Source organism: Synchiropus splendidus, chromosome 5, assembly GCF_027744825.2.
Source record: "Synchiropus splendidus isolate RoL2022-P1 chromosome 5, RoL_Sspl_1.0, whole genome shotgun sequence".
Classification (NCBI taxonomy): Eukaryota; Metazoa; Chordata; class Actinopteri; order Syngnathiformes; family Callionymidae; genus Synchiropus; species Synchiropus splendidus.
In genome coordinates this window covers 26508651-26523769 of record NC_071338.1, presented here as the reverse complement: position 1 = coordinate 26523769, position 15119 = coordinate 26508651, and the positions used below count along the sequence as shown (strand labels likewise).

General features: G+C 40.7%; 2 protein-coding genes across 2 annotated transcripts; both read left to right on the top strand.

Annotated features, from left to right (window-relative positions):
• Positions 1-1207: 1207 nt before the first annotated feature.
• On the top strand, positions 1208-3269 carry bola3 (bolA family member 3). The gene is made up of 4 exons (XM_053866075.1): positions 1208-1348; positions 1440-1551; positions 2800-2888; positions 2995-3269. The coding sequence occupies exons 1-4, from the start codon at positions 1289-1291 to the stop codon at positions 3058-3060; spliced, it is 327 nt and encodes a 108-aa protein (XP_053722050.1). The 5' UTR covers positions 1208-1288; the 3' UTR covers positions 3061-3269.
• A 473-nt stretch (positions 3270-3742) lies between these two features.
• On the top strand, positions 3743-14351 carry vat1l (vesicle amine transport 1-like). The gene is made up of 9 exons (XM_053866780.1): positions 3743-4122; positions 4996-5125; positions 5208-5423; positions 6567-6709; positions 7683-7786; positions 8450-8505; positions 8581-8775; positions 10678-10761; positions 12346-14351. The coding sequence occupies exons 1-9, from the start codon at positions 3911-3913 to the stop codon at positions 12439-12441; spliced, it is 1236 nt and encodes a 411-aa protein (XP_053722755.1). The 5' UTR covers positions 3743-3910; the 3' UTR covers positions 12442-14351.
• The last annotated feature ends 768 nt before the right edge of the window (positions 14352-15119 follow it).

Below are 15119 nucleotides of genomic sequence, written 5' to 3'. Positions count from 1 at the left end.
GCCCAGTGTCAACACACACCAATTGTCCTTTTACCACCACTTATGTTAGGCCCCACAAGCTGCGAGGACAGATAAGCTTCTACAGTCCAGATGCTGCTCACAGAATGCCTGCTGTATAAGCATCAAGTGATTTCACAGATGTTTCGTTGCGACTGAAGAAATATCTAACAAGTAGAACAATAAACTAAAAACCAATTGTTGCATTTGTTGGCTAAATGTTGGAAAAGGGGGATAAAAGATCAAAGAATGGAATGTAGGAACTATAGTTCAATTCACTATTTTATATTGTAATATCACAAGGAATAAACATTACTTGGAAACGGTTGGCATTTACTAATAGAAAGCAGTGTCGGATGCATTTTTATTGTGATTCTTCACTGTCATCCCACTGAAGGCTGTATGGGGGACACATGCAACAATGAGAAAGCAATGGACAGTGGAGTTGATGGGACAGAATGATAATAATAAATGATGATGATAAATAACATTGGTCCCAATAGGAAGCAAGAGCCACAGGTTTGATCGAAATCGCATCATTTCTGCATTTAAAAGACATGTTTTAGCCTTCATGAATATCTAGGGGAACTCTCCCCCCAAAGTTGTGCGTCTGGAGAGCAGAGAGCCAATGACAGTAAACGAGAGTGTCTTTGAAAGCAATAAACAGTTTTTTTTTTTATTTTTAATTAACGACAGAAAGAAAGGAATACATGCATTGGAATTTTCAACACACGAGGGCGCTGCTGGACTTATTATAGTTGGGCGACATACTGACGTTACAGCCCCTCTAACCGTTAATTTATTCAACACTTCAATGTCTTAAAGCATGGATTTATATGAATGAGATTAAAAGATTAAACAGAAATTTAGGAAACGGACATTCAAGGAAATAATAGTGTAACAATGGCTATATTTACCGAATCGGATTTTTATATAGTATGGTTGAAGAGTGACCTCAATTTCGTGATATAAATGTATTACTAGTATCAATGATCGTTTCCTAATGTTTTTTTTTTAGAACTCGGAAAAGAAACTTTCTTGTCTTTGACTAGGAAAGTAGAAATGTTGTTACGCACTCAGTACATTCGTATCACAATATCTTTGTGTGCACATTTCACGGTGTCCAATTTATATAATGTGATAAAACTAATTATTACTTAGAAGCTCACCTTTTTTTTGAAGATTAGAGAGAGGCCAGAAACGCCCGGATGTTTGACGTCATCGCCCCGCGACGTTTCTATCTCTCAGGTCATAAGCGAGTAACTTGCTCAAAACACTCCCTTCATTAATCATGTTTGCCTGTAAAACTTCCATTGCTATGTCTGCGCTTAGGGTGGTTCGACAAAGTCAAGTAAGTCGATTGCGACGTCAACTTTCTTTTCGCGACAAATGTCATGAATGTAACAGTTACATCAGTGCTAACTGACAGTGTCTCCCTTCAGAGTCACCTCGGCCGGTGTATGTCAACACAAACAGAAGGAGAGGTGCGCATCGCCAGCATCCTAAAGGAGAAATTTCCTCAAGCGTCGTCTCTCAAAGTTGTGGATATCTCCGGTATGTATAGACAACAATCAACAAGACTTTGGAAGTTGTTGGTTTGCTACTGGTTTTTTTTATATCACCACCCTGCATTCTTTATTTACCGAATTTCATTCCTTTATCTTGAAATGAATCACTGATGAGGTGGTTTTACATTATTATTAGTCATTATATATTTCCATACGAGGACAATGATGACACTTACTTGCACTCCTCAATTGTACAAAATCATTGCAAATGTAAAGTACTTTACTCGGCATTATTATTTAGTATGATGTTGATGCTGTGAACAGTGTCACAGTAATTTAGCAGACTTAATCATATCAAATGTACAAATTAATGAGTCTCTCCTCTCAAAGAGGTTATTATCCCGTAGAAGAAAGTTATCAATTCATGGCTTCCTGTAAATTTTTCTCACAAAAATCTTCTATAAAGTCCTGTAAATATTTCAACACAGTTGCTGCTTATCTTGATCACAGATTCCGGTGTCTATTTCTCTATAAAAATATCCAAAACATTTGTTCTTTATTAAGGTCTTGATTGTTGTCAAAGTGTTGTTATGAAACTGATATAATGCAATGAATGAGGGCTTATAGTAACAAAAAAAAACAAATGTGTGGGATTTATGTATGTATTTATGAAATTTATTTATTATAATATTATTTATGTTCTATTGTTTATGTTCTCGTACCAATTACATTGCATTTACCATGCTGTCATTGTGTCTCTGTTGTGAAATGATTGAGCATATCATTGAATTGATATTCATGTTCTACTTATGGAACTAAAACTGAGGCATATAATAAAGAAGTACAGAAAATACAGCGTCAAAGTTCTGACAGACATCAATGACAATCTCACATTTCAACCACAAACTGAGCAACGGTGGTGGTATCGCTCACTTCAACTGCAGTATCCTGCTCAGTCATGAAGGAGAGCACAGTGCAGAGGTTGCACCAGCCCAGATGGCTGAAAGCCAAGTCTGCTGTTATTAGCCATGTTCTCTGTACTATTAGCAGAAAGAGCCAAAAGTCCCAGAAAAGTGGATTAGAAGCATGAAAGTGCAATAAAGTTGTAATCAGCAGACATTAAAAAACTTTCAGTTTAAGAGATAATGTGAATAAGGGATGATACAGTTCAGCAAGTCAACTTAACCATGCGATTCATGTGTTCACGTTTATGGTTTTTCCATAACAGTCAGAAGGAATTTAACTCTTTAATATCAATTATACTGTACGCGTTGTGTGATTTCTTATTCCATAGGTGGATGTGGGGCCATGTATGAGATTCACATCGAATCCAATGAGTTTAGAGGGAAAAGAACCATCCAGCAGCATCAGTTAGTCAACCAGGTAACATCTCCTTATGACCGCTGTGTTTTGTAACTCACTATGAATTATATACCGTATTTGGTGATGTTGCATAGTATGAGATAAACAGTTTTCCTGTCTCCCACAGGCGCTGAAAGAAGAGATTCAAGGAATGCACGGACTGAGAATATTCACAGAAATTCCAAACCAATAGTGTGTTTCACACGGGCTGTGCCCTCATTTGGCCTGACTACTCTGAATGTGATGCTCCAAAGATGATTCTGTTTATCTTGTATAAATGTGTGTCTATGGCAGACAGACAACGGGAAGTGACTGATCAAATGTTAACACTTTCTGCTGTTTGCAGTGTCTTTATTTTGAATAAGCTGTGATGTACACAAAAAGAGCCAATAAAAAAGTAGATCCATGAACGGTGTTTAGTGTTTTTACTATTGTGATGTCAAACACATGGACACAATTGTTTTGGTCCATTGAAGCAGGTTGAAGATGGTTGACTTCTGAGACAAAAAAAAAATCATGGACAACAAAAGCCATTCCTGTCGAATTACTTTTCCACTTGTCAAGCTTATATTATTGACCCTGAGTTTGAGTGATGGCTGTATAGGTGTACGTTTTTTGTGTTTGTTTGTGAGTGTGAGTGAGCATTTGGAGACATTGCCTTTTTAAATCTGGCTATGGAACGTCTGGTGATTCTTCAGTCTTGTTTGGTGCGAGGGTCACCTGGACGTCCACGAAGATATAACATGATGAAATGGAAGGACGACTGCCCGTGAAGGCATCACACTTGTTGAAATCGGCGTGCGATATAAACTTTCATCCGGTTCTGACAGTAGAGGTCGCTCTACTGAACCAACCCGAGCGCAGAAAATCAGAGCCTTCATATCCTGTGTGGCTGCAAACTTCATCTGATTCCAAGCGTTCGGTGAAGCGTGTGAATCCAAAGCGAATATTGGTGATCGCGCCGGGTTACATGAAGTTTCGGAGAGGGATATTCCAGGCACCGTGACGTCACAGCAGCAGCAGCGGTGAGTCTGCTCTCCGACATGGCCAAGGAAGCAGCAGAGATGACGGAGGAGACGCAGTTCATGATTGACAAAAACATGGGCAGAGAAGCCACAGACGCGGAATCCGGGGACGCCAAAGAGATGCGAGCGGTGATGCTGGCAGGCTTTGGAGGTCTAAACAAACTCCGTGTGACCAAGAAGGCAATGCCCGAGCCTCAGGAGGGGGAAGTGAAGATTCACGTCAAAGCGTGGTAAATACATAACTTCTGCTGCGATGCATGTCTTGAATTGCGATGTGCGTATAACGGGCGTCCTCACGTGAATCGACAGGTTGGCACTTGTTTATTTTCACCCATGTTCCGAATGATACTAGAAGATTATTCTAATCGTGATCGCAACTGTCAACTTCTTTTATCGCCGAACCAATTTTTAGTGAGTAATTATCTTTAGTATTAAGCCGTCTTTTTTGTTTCAGTTAACCGAATTACCTGTAGTTCATATATAAATATTAGCACGCCCTCTTTGGTTTATTCTCAGGGGCCGAGAAGTAACGGAAAACGCCGAAGACGCGAGTGCTTATTGATCGCCACCCAGCTCATATGCTACGTCAAGAAACCCAAAGACTCAAATAAAAATATGTCATTATTATTATTATTATTATTATTATTGACAGGTGACGTGTAAAGTCTCATGGTGTGTTTTCAGGAAGATGAGCACGAGTTTAAGAGGCGTTTGATATTAGGGGTTTTAATGTTGGAATTTGGGTGAGGTATTCATTTATCGAGGGATTTTCATGAAGAGCCTGTTGTTTTACTGACAACTGGAAGGGCATTAAGAATATTAGGGTGGACCTAAGAGGAGTTGAACTCGCTACCCCAAAATCTGAATCAGTGCTTGTTCTATACTGAATGTGGGAAGTGGATGAGGCAAACACAGAGTGCTGACTTTATATCTCACACATACATGTTTTGCTTTAGCCATATTGATGCCTGACACACTTCTCAATAACGATTTATACAGTGACAATTTATAGAGATAAAATGATAAGTGTTTCTGTAAACAAGTGAAACATTATTTGTCAATGTCTAGCTGTGACTCTTTTCTGATTGGATCTTGTTTTTCAGTGGTTTGAACTTCCTTGATCTGATGGTACGTCAGGGGACTATCGACTGTCCCCCCAAGCCTCCTCTTGTTCCCGGCTTTGAGTGCTCCGGAATAGTGGAGGCAGTCGGCGAACACACAAAGGGATTTGAGGTCATTCAAATCCCAGCTTGTTTCTGTGGGATGGGGGGGATGATGAATGAATTACAAAACCTTTTGCGATTATGTCTTCCAGATAGGTGACAGAGTCGTTGCTTTTTCAAACTACAACGCCTGGGCAGAGGTAGTGTGCACGCCAGCGGAGTTTGTCTATAAGATACCCGAAGAAATGACTTTTGCAGAGGCAGCAGGCTTTGCTCTGAACTTTGTTGCTGCCTACATGATGCTGTTTGAGGTTGCCAGACTGCAACGAGGGATGTCAGTGCTGGTCCACTCAGCTGGAGGTGCTGTTGTAAGTGCATTCTACATTTTATCAAAACCCTAATCCTGTGAGTAAGAGAGAAAAAAAATATATTTTCAAAGTAGGAGTTATGGGCTCATGTCTGTGAGTGGGATTCAACTCTACTTGTTAGACAGACTGAGACTGGTTTGTTCTACAGACAGAGTCTGGATTACTGCTAAAATGAGCCGGGGCTTTTGTGAAAATTGCATCAGCAGGTAAGATACTGTAGAGCGTGACTGTATAACGCAGGCCATGCATCTGATATTAATCTGAATGGGTCTTTTCCCCCCAAGCTATAAGCAATTGACATCAGAATAATAGACAAAAGAGCTGTGGGATTGTTATCAAGAGAGCATTGGTTTGACAATGTTTGCTTAAGAATAAATGTTTAAATTCATTTCATCTCAACGAAACTACAGTTGCAAATAATAATTATGAGTATATTTGTTTCTAAATCATCACCAAAGTGACAGCAGTTCATTGAATAAGAACAGATTGAAAGCAAACAACGGTGGCCTGTGACTGAGAGGTGGCCGGTTTGATTCCTGCTCCTGATGTGTTCGTGTGTCCCCGAGCAAGACACTTAACCCTGGTTTGCTCCTGATGGTTCAGATGGTGCCGTCAGTGTGTGAATTTGTGACTGAGTGTAAAGCGCTTTGGTTGCTGGATAAGCATGAAAAGTGCTATATAAGTAAAAGCCATTTACCTTTTTTTTCAAGATTATTTTAATATTGTCATAAAACATATGACATGGAAGGCAATATTTAAAAGTTGTTTTCAAACCACTGGCATCAGATTAGAGGAAACCCTTCATATGAGTAACCTTCATTTATGAATGGCATTAATGGCACTACAAAGTGACTGACATTTTAATAACACTGGAGAAGAGCTAAAAACTTGAATGGAGAATAACCAAAAGCATGTGGATAACATTAAAAACTGGCGAGTGTTTATCTGAAATTATAATACGGACATCTTATCTTCCTCAGGATGAATAGGAAGTACTTGCTTTGGGTGTCTCACTTACATACATAGCGACTATTAGATCGACAAGTCATTGTTACTGTCATCCGCTTTTTTGATGGAGAGAGATTTGTGTATTTATTTACTGTATCCAGTCTTAATGCAGAGATGTGACTGTGTTATTTTTAGGGTCAAGCTGTGGCTCAGCTGTGCTCCACTGTTCCTGATGTCACCGTGTTTGGCATCGCCTCAGGATTCAAACACACAGCCATCAGAGACTCTGTGACTCACCTCTTTGACCGAAACGTTGACTACGTTCAAGAAGTTAAAAAGTAAGCTTGAAATGTTAATACACTCAAGGGAGTAATCTATTTAACAAAATGTTAATGTGTTTCAGAGATGAAAGATAAGATTTTGTCAGTCATGTTGGTCTTAACATATACTGTGGTTACGACTTGCCTCAGGCCCAGAAGGCTGTGCATGGATACAGATGTCACCTGTTGCCGTACTTGGTCAGTGGAGGCAGTGGTTGCCATGACGACCCATGTCTCCGAGCTGCACATTGTAAAGGGAGGGAATCTTCATCAGCATAGAGCAAACACAGCCAACAATTGCCACGTGTTGCTAACCTGCAGCTCATCTGTCCTGAAGGACCTTGGTTGATAAAACAGTAGCACAAGAATTAAAAATGCAATTTGGTTCGAACATGACGGAAGTCCGTACTCACCAAGTTTCATTCCGTCACGAGAACAACGCTTGAATAGAAATGAGAGTCTAAATAAATGACATGACTGAGAAGTGAGACTCAGAGTGAAAGCTTTTTTTGTTTTGTAAAACCATTACATAGATATATGTACTTCAGTGATATTTACAGAGACTTCCATGCTATTTCTTGCTCCACATTTTGGGTCTTTTGCCTTCACATCGACAGCACTTGTGGATTAATTTGTCTTTCATCCTCCTGGGCAACGCATTCCTCTCAGGATCAAGACCAAAGCACCCTTAAATCAGTCCAGATACAAAAGGGAGTAGAAAAAAAAGGCATCACAAGACCACTGAGCAGTTCAGCCAAGCAGGTGTGCTGAATCCCTATGCAGAAAGTCAGGGGCTTAAAGCATCCATTCATAAGCTTCTTGAATTGATGTGCAAAATATGTACGTCATCATTTATTTGGACAAAATCAGTGCAACAAAAAATAATGAGATGCCAAGACTTTTGGATTATTATATGAACTGATGAAAGTTTGCTTTTATTTATTCACATTAAGCTGTTTATATTCAGCAAACTCGTGTCATGGCATTTCAGAATATCCCCTGAGGGAGTGGATATTGTTTTGGACTGCTTGTGTGGGGAGAACACTGGAAAAAGCCTCTGCCTACTGAAGCCGCTAGGAACCTACGTGCTCTATGGTGAGAAACACACTACCAGTATTTACAATAATGTCTTTCTGGAGTGTCAACCTTGTAACCCCAATCTCCCTTTACAACCCACCCCTTTTCATGGAGATTGTCAAATATTTGCTATCTGTCTACACTCTCATGTTCATGAGTAAGATCAATATGTTTTCAGAGCTATCTCTTTTACTCATAAATAGCCATTTTCTAATCCATTTTGTGGTTCAGCGTAACACTCTTCCAAACTGAAGTCAAGCATGGAGCCATTACAGCATTGTTTTGTGCCTGGTCAAGCGAAAAATCCAGTTTTTCAGTGAATAATATTGGATTACCGAACTGCATCAATCCTGGGGTCACTTTGGCCTGATGTCAATGTTTCCTGCACTCATCCCTGCTGTCCCTGGTGGCTCTGGCATCCTACACCTATCAACAAATTCCATTGAAATTTTCAGGTCATGCAGACTGTGGGATAAGGTGACGTTGGTGTTCTAGGGTTCCTTCGTGTCTCAGGAATAAGGAATTCATTAGCTAATGCTCTGAAAAGAGCATGTGCAATCCCGAGAGTTTAATCTAGCGCCCTCCATCCCTTCTCACCCATCATGCCCTGTGTTTGGAAATGCCCACTCACCATTGTCCGGCCCAGTTTGTGGACGAAATCTTTTCTTTTTGTTTTTCCAGGCGCGTCAAACATGGTCACAGGCGAGACAAAGAGTTTCTTCAGCTTTGCAAAATCTGTGAGTCAGCGATGAGATCATCACTTGTTGTCATTCCATGATTAATTAATGGCTGTATTCTGTTTCCTCCTCCAGTGGTGGCAGGTAGAGAAGGTGAACCCGATTAAACTCTATGAGGAGAATAAAACCATCGCTGGGTTCTCGCTCCTCAACCTCCTCTTTAAGCAGAACAAATGTGGGCTTGTTAAATCTGTGATGGAGAAGCTCCTGTCTCTCTACAAAGCAGAGAAGATCCATCCTGTGGTGGACTCGCTGTGGGCACTGGAGGAGGTAGGACGCTGGATTTTCTTCTGTTATTTCGAACGCAGACAGGTGGTCATTCACAGATTGTGGGTAGGTTGAGTCTTCCTGTGGCACCGTCATCTCACGCCCCCATTAAACTCAGATGATAGGCATCACGGGAAGGAATGTCCTCAATCAATCAATCTCTCATCACTTCAACCATCTTGTCATGACCCCGATGTATGCTGACCTCGGGTAAAAAACACCGCTTGTATGAATTTTGAGATGGAATGTTAATGTGGAAAATGTTGCGGCCAACACACAACTTGCTGTATTCTTAAATTTAGCCGATAAAGCGTATAAAACACCCGAGATGTTTGAGGCATGTTTCAGGTTAGACATGCATCAGGTCGGAACATCAAGCAGGACCACTGCAGATCCATTATTGCAAACAATTTTGGTGCCATCATTCATCATCATCATCCTGCCAAAAGGTACCTTCCAATATGAACCACCAGGTCCCGCCAACATCCAGGCCAGTTACCATCCCTTGATAAAATAAATATAATATAATAATAATATATAAAATAAAAGATGTTCAGCATCATATTCAGGATTATACATATATTGCCAGTTGCCAGCAATGCAAAAGCCAATGTGGTGTGATCGGGACTTCTACCATCCGATGTGTCTTTGTGCTGCTGGATTACATGGTCGACACCATGGGGCCCATCCTGAGTGATAGACCTCATGCACCTGCACAGCATGGTGTGGTTGTTGAGGTTGTTTCAACTTCAGCATGGTGTTTCCTTCTCCCACGTTTTCACCTGCAAAATCTGAAGAAGCAGAGTGTCATCTTCTGGACTGCAAGGTTCACAAAGTGAATGGCCTTTATTATTGCGACAAAGTTTGTCTTTTACATCACGGGTCCTTCCGTTTAACAGCATCAAGATTTCATTTCAGTAAAACATAGCTCGAACACACACTGCAGGTGTTTCCGCACATGATCTGGCGAACAAAAAAATGAATCCCTCTACTTCCACGGCCCACATTTTCACCTGATTTATCGCCCATTGAACACTTTTAGGACTTCCTCAGCCAACGCCTTTTAGATCACCCACCATCAGTGGGATGGAATTCATAGGTCACTAAGTTTATGAGTCCTGTACATAAGACTGAGAACGCAGTCATTAGTGGCACAAAACCTCCAAAGGTAGGTAGGCATGATTAACAACAATTATTCCAACAGTAAATAACGCATATAAATCAGTCCGAAATTCATTGGACAGAGCGGCATCAATCATTTTCAAACGGTGGGGAATTCAAGTGTGTGTGTGTGTGTGTGTGTGTGTGTGTGTGTCACGCTTAGTTACAAATCCATAGTGCGCTCAACAGCCTGCAGAAAATAATGATTGCTATTTGTCATGGGAAAAACTTTCATGATGCTGTCATTAAACTTCTGGTGGAATGCTCCTGCCATTATTTGAAACTATTGCCCATGAAGAATCTCATTAGAGAGGGGGTCAGCGTGGGAGGCAGTGTCAGGGACAAGGCTGCCTCATTTGTTCACCAGAGAAATTCGCAGGGCGTCAGTTTACATGTTGACCTGAGCAACCATTTTTAAAATGAACGAATGGAATCTGTCGGCCTCCTGTATTGAATATAACGGATATTACCTTACTGGACATGAACAGCAGAAGTGTTTGGTCTGTTGGAATATTTCGATTTATGGAAAAAAAGATGTCTTGGTAAAATGATATAAAAATGCAAAATTTTCAGGTATATTTTTGTAATGTGTAAGCCGGAGCAACAGCAATTGATTTTTAATGAACAGTCGTGAGTTATACGTAAAAATGACAGTATAAATGTGGCCAATATTAAATAAAAAACAGCCAGAACTTTACAGACTTCAACCTGCTGAATTACTGAAGATATATGTTTTTGTTCTAGGTTAAAGAAGCCATGCAGCGGATCCATGACAGAGGAAATATTGGGAAACTCATCCTAGACATTGAGAAGACACCCACACCCCTGGTGACCATTATTATTATTACTAGTATAGTTATTAGAGGTAGTAGTTGTTGTAGTGTTGCTATTATTGTTGTTGTTGTTTGTTGCATGACTATGACAAAGTTAGGGGTGACAGGCTTGACAGGTGACATGGAGGGACAAGTGAAAACATGTTAGGAGATGGAGGTGGTTGTGAAAGAAGAGGAGGAAGTCTTCATACATCCATCTTCTGTAAACCAATTTTATAGTGTCCAATTAACCTAGCATGCCGTGGGAGGAAACCAGAGTATCTGGAGAAAATCCATGCAGGCACAGGGTGAACTCTACAGCGCTGGATTCAAACTCTATACCTTCTTGCTGAGAGCCCGCAATGCTAACCATTGCTCCACTGTGCTGCCCTTGTGTATAGATACTGTATCATGCATTGTTATTTAGGATTAAATATTAAGCTGTATTACTAAGAAAATGTATCTGGACTGAAGTACTGATTCCAGGCCATGCACCCGACATCACTTGTCCTTGTTTACTACCTAGTAATCTCATGAACATAGTATTCACGGCAATCTCCACAGTAGAATAATTAGTTATTTTTAGAAACAAATGGAGCAGGTGGGCCCATCTGTGTGCGTCACACATCCACCGCTTGACTAAGTGCAAGGTTTGATGTAAACAAGGTAATACATACTGATCCACATGAAGACTCCATCAATGATCACCACTCTAATGTCTTTTCTTAGACTTTGATTATGGAACATCACAGTTGTTGCCATTTAAAGTATCGTTTTTAAGCTACTTTGATTGCTTATCATGCTGGTTATAGGACAAAATAATAGAGAGGATGCCAAAATACAAGTCAAAGGATGAAAAAGACTGTGAAGTTTCACTTATTTCTGTGAGGGATAATGAGAGCATCTGGCAGATCTGAAGGTTGGTTCGAGCGCAAGCGATTTATATAGTCCAGTTAATCAGTCCTCAAAAGAAGGATAACAACCACTAAGAAAAGCATTGGAGCAGAAGAGCAGGAGTTATGCAGGAGACAATAAGAGCAGTACAGTTTAATACAATACCAACCAGACATCCATTTTATTGTGACAAACATTGACGTTATGGAACCTTTTTAACCAGGTCACATATTTGAAGTGGTGGTTGGAAATTTGCTGACCTTCAAGTGAATGGATTTTGGTGGTGTTTAGTTGGTTCACTCATATTTAAAAAGATTCTCCAGATTTCCCCCATTGATTTTCAGTGTTCCCACCAACACATCCAGTCACATAAACAACATTTTTGTAGATGCCTTATAAATCACAACATACAACGGAACCACAGTGATCAATCAACTGTCATGCAGTGACACAAAGTAGATTTATGATCATTGGAGGTTTTCTCCCTGCTCCATGGCCTCTTCTTTACTTCTCCACTCTGTAGTGTCACTGCCTCCTGCAGTCCGATTGTGCTCAGTGCACAGGGGTCATTCTCAACATGAGTTATGTATACATAATAGATACAAACAATAATCTTGTGATCCCTGGTTATTATTGTTATTTTTGTCAAAGAACCTGAGTGACGACAAAAAAAAAAGGCTTCTTGCAACCACCTGTCTCCCACTAGATGGCCAGTGACAGCACGGAGACCAGTGAGGCCGGAGAGGAGGAAGAGGAGCCAGAGGGAGACGACAGCAAGGAGCGTATGCCTTTCATCCATTAAATTTGACACCACCAGAGACTGGAAAATGCTTCACCGACTCTCGGCAGACGAACGCAGAGTCTCCTGACGTGTGTGTTTGTGCACGAGTGTGGAGTGTATCTGTGCCTTCTGTCTTTCCTGTTGATGATGTCTCCTCTGATAATGTTATAGCAGTATTGCTTTTATATGTTATAGAGGTGTTCTAAAAAATATAGAACTGGATTCGGTATCAATTTGAGAGCTAAATTTAATGTTCCCTATCCTTGCTGTTGTAGCAGATGAAACAAAACCTTTCATTTATTCCAAGAGGTTTTCCAACAGTGGTCAGGCTCTGCTGACCTTACAAAAGTTTGTTCTCTCTCACTCACTCTCTATCCCCCAAAAGTGTATTGGTTATCCTATATACCACTCATATCTTCATATGTTCTCCAGTGGCCTTGACATCGCAGTTGCAGTTCACTTTCCTTAGCTCAGACTTGCCAGCCTCGTACTATTCATTTACATTCGACCCAGCGTCCAGCTGTGGGAGGTGTTCCTCTTGTGCATTGTGTACTCTGGTTAATAGGTCTGCATATGACTGGTGTGTGTTTGGTCTGCATATGAAACCTGTTTCCAGAAGTCTACTATATGTCACTGTTCAGTTCATTCATATCATGAGCAGAATTTTTCTTAGGTTTTTTTTTCAATTTTGTGTGTGATATGGGAGGGGTGAGGACTAGCTCCTTTAATTTTATGGCTATTGCCGACGAGACCCTTCAGGTATGTGATTCTTGTGAGGGGAGGTTGCTGTGAGAGTGAACAGACAGTTCAGACCTGTATCAATGAGTCGTGGTGAGGAAAATGTTTCAGAGGTCAATCTTGGTCAAGAGCTTTGGTTAGTGGCTGTAAGAGCAAGGTGCAAGATGAAACAAGATTGTTATTATTCAGAGTTTCAGACAGCTCCGAGCTACAGAAAAGTCTTCTGAGGTGGCAGTCAGGATGCCTCTCTGGTGAATAGCCCGTGCATGTCTCATTTGGCGGTGGTCCTCGGGCATGCTGGTCCACCTGGGAGCACTGTGCTATTCCCTCAAATGAGATGGAGGTTCTGTCACGGGGGAGGTTTAGGCCTCAGACTGCTGGGATTTACAATAAAGAGAGAAAATGGATGCATGCAGTCTTCAAATTCACTTAAACCACTGAAAGAATCTGGGCCTGTATTGAGAAATAATCTTTCTGACTGGATTCAAATGAGCTCTGAGTTCTCCTCCCGGCTGCTGTCTAATGATAATGACATCATTAAAGGTGAGGTAGGGAACCTGCCGAGCTTTGCATTCCAGCTCAGTACCTGCCTCAATGGCACCCTGCTGGTCACTTGCTCTCTCAATACTCAGACGATGACATTTTCAACTGGCAGCGTTGGCATAATAACAAGAACAGCTGATGTCCCTCGGCTAAGGTTGAGCTGGAACTCAGGTTTACAATGTTCACATGCCTGTGCCTCGAAACTTAAGTGCCATGAAATACAACAGGAAATCATTTAAAATCTCAATGCTGGTGTCAAACATCTATCATCATCTGTATTTTAACCCCTAATCCAAAATCAAAATAGTTTATTGATTGTACTCATGTACTATATTTCACTTCTGATTAGTAAGTCTCCATACTGTTGCTGCGGCTACTACTATTATCCCACCCCCAAATGTATTAAACTGGCCTTGAGTCATGCCATACATGTGTAGTGAGGACTTAAAAAAGTACATCTCAGTATATGGAGTTGACAAATATATTCTGTATGAATGTCAGAGGGACTGCATGTATCGTATGTATTTGTGTTGCAATGAAAAAAATCACACAAAAAAAAGAAATGGAATTACATGTTTTTTGTTTTTCTTTTTATTCTACAAGTTTCTCTTGTCAGGTTTTTGTTGTGCACTTGAAACTACTTGAATAAATGTATCTGCAAATATCAAATGACCTTTGTATTTCCATAACCTTGCAATTTTTGACGTGACAGAATTGAAGGTGGATTGCTTGCTGCAATAAGAGCGTCAACTGTTGCAGTGCACTTTGAGGTACATCAATAACAGACATGAACGTTTCTTATGAGCCATGTTCAACTACACCGTGGCTGGTGAATTACTACGAATTATTGATGGTTGAAAGTAGGCTGCATGTGTTTTTTCTTTTTCTATTCTTACTTTTTTTTGTTTGTTTTGATGCAAAACAAGCCTCTAACAGTCACACCAAATTTCTGTTTTGTTCCCCTGGATGGTAGTTTCCACAGATGGGTGGTTTGAGGGTGAGCTGAGCCATTACAGGCTTCAGTGTTGACGTCCAGAGATGATTGAAGTCAAAGAATGGTGGTCACCGTGTGCTTCCAAGTGTTCAGCCACCTGATTGGTCCAATGATGTGCACTTGCATAGTTGCAAGGAAAACCAGCACGGCCCCTGCACTTTGAGGATCAATTTGAAGACTTGTGACATTGACCTAAGAACTATTAAGAGCGGGATTTATTATAAATGGACTGTTGTCAGGAGCTATTAAATCAGTCCACGAAAGAGAAACACACGCTCCCAATCTTCCCAGGTGTGTTTCCCCTGCGACACCATCTGTAGCAGAGGCACGATTATTTTTAGATGTTCAATAAATTCTCATGGCTGTGATCCCTTGAGGCACTTATCACCTTCACAGTTACATCAAACAGTGACATGCGTTAAAA

Excerpts from the sequence above, each read along its gene's own strand:
- bola3 (XM_053866075.1), top strand. The coding sequence starts at position 1,289 with ATGTTTGCCTGTAAAACTTCCATTGCTATGTCTGCGCTTAGGGTGGTT. Across the intron at positions 1,349-1,439 it reads GGGTGGTTCGACAAAGTCAA|AGTCACCTCGGCCGGTGTAT; the intron begins GTAAGTCGATTG and ends GTCTCCCTTCAG. Across the intron at positions 1,552-2,799 it reads CAAAGTTGTGGATATCTCCG|GTGGATGTGGGGCCATGTAT; the intron begins GTATGTATAGAC and ends CTTATTCCATAG.
- vat1l (XM_053866780.1), top strand. The coding sequence starts at position 3,911 with ATGGCCAAGGAAGCAGCAGAGATGACGGAGGAGACGCAGTTCATGATT. Across the intron at positions 5,126-5,207 it reads AACACACAAAGGGATTTGAG|ATAGGTGACAGAGTCGTTGC; the intron begins GTCATTCAAATC and ends TATGTCTTCCAG. Across the intron at positions 10,762-12,345 it reads AGAAGACACCCACACCCCTG|ATGGCCAGTGACAGCACGGA; the intron begins GTGACCATTATT and ends GTCTCCCACTAG.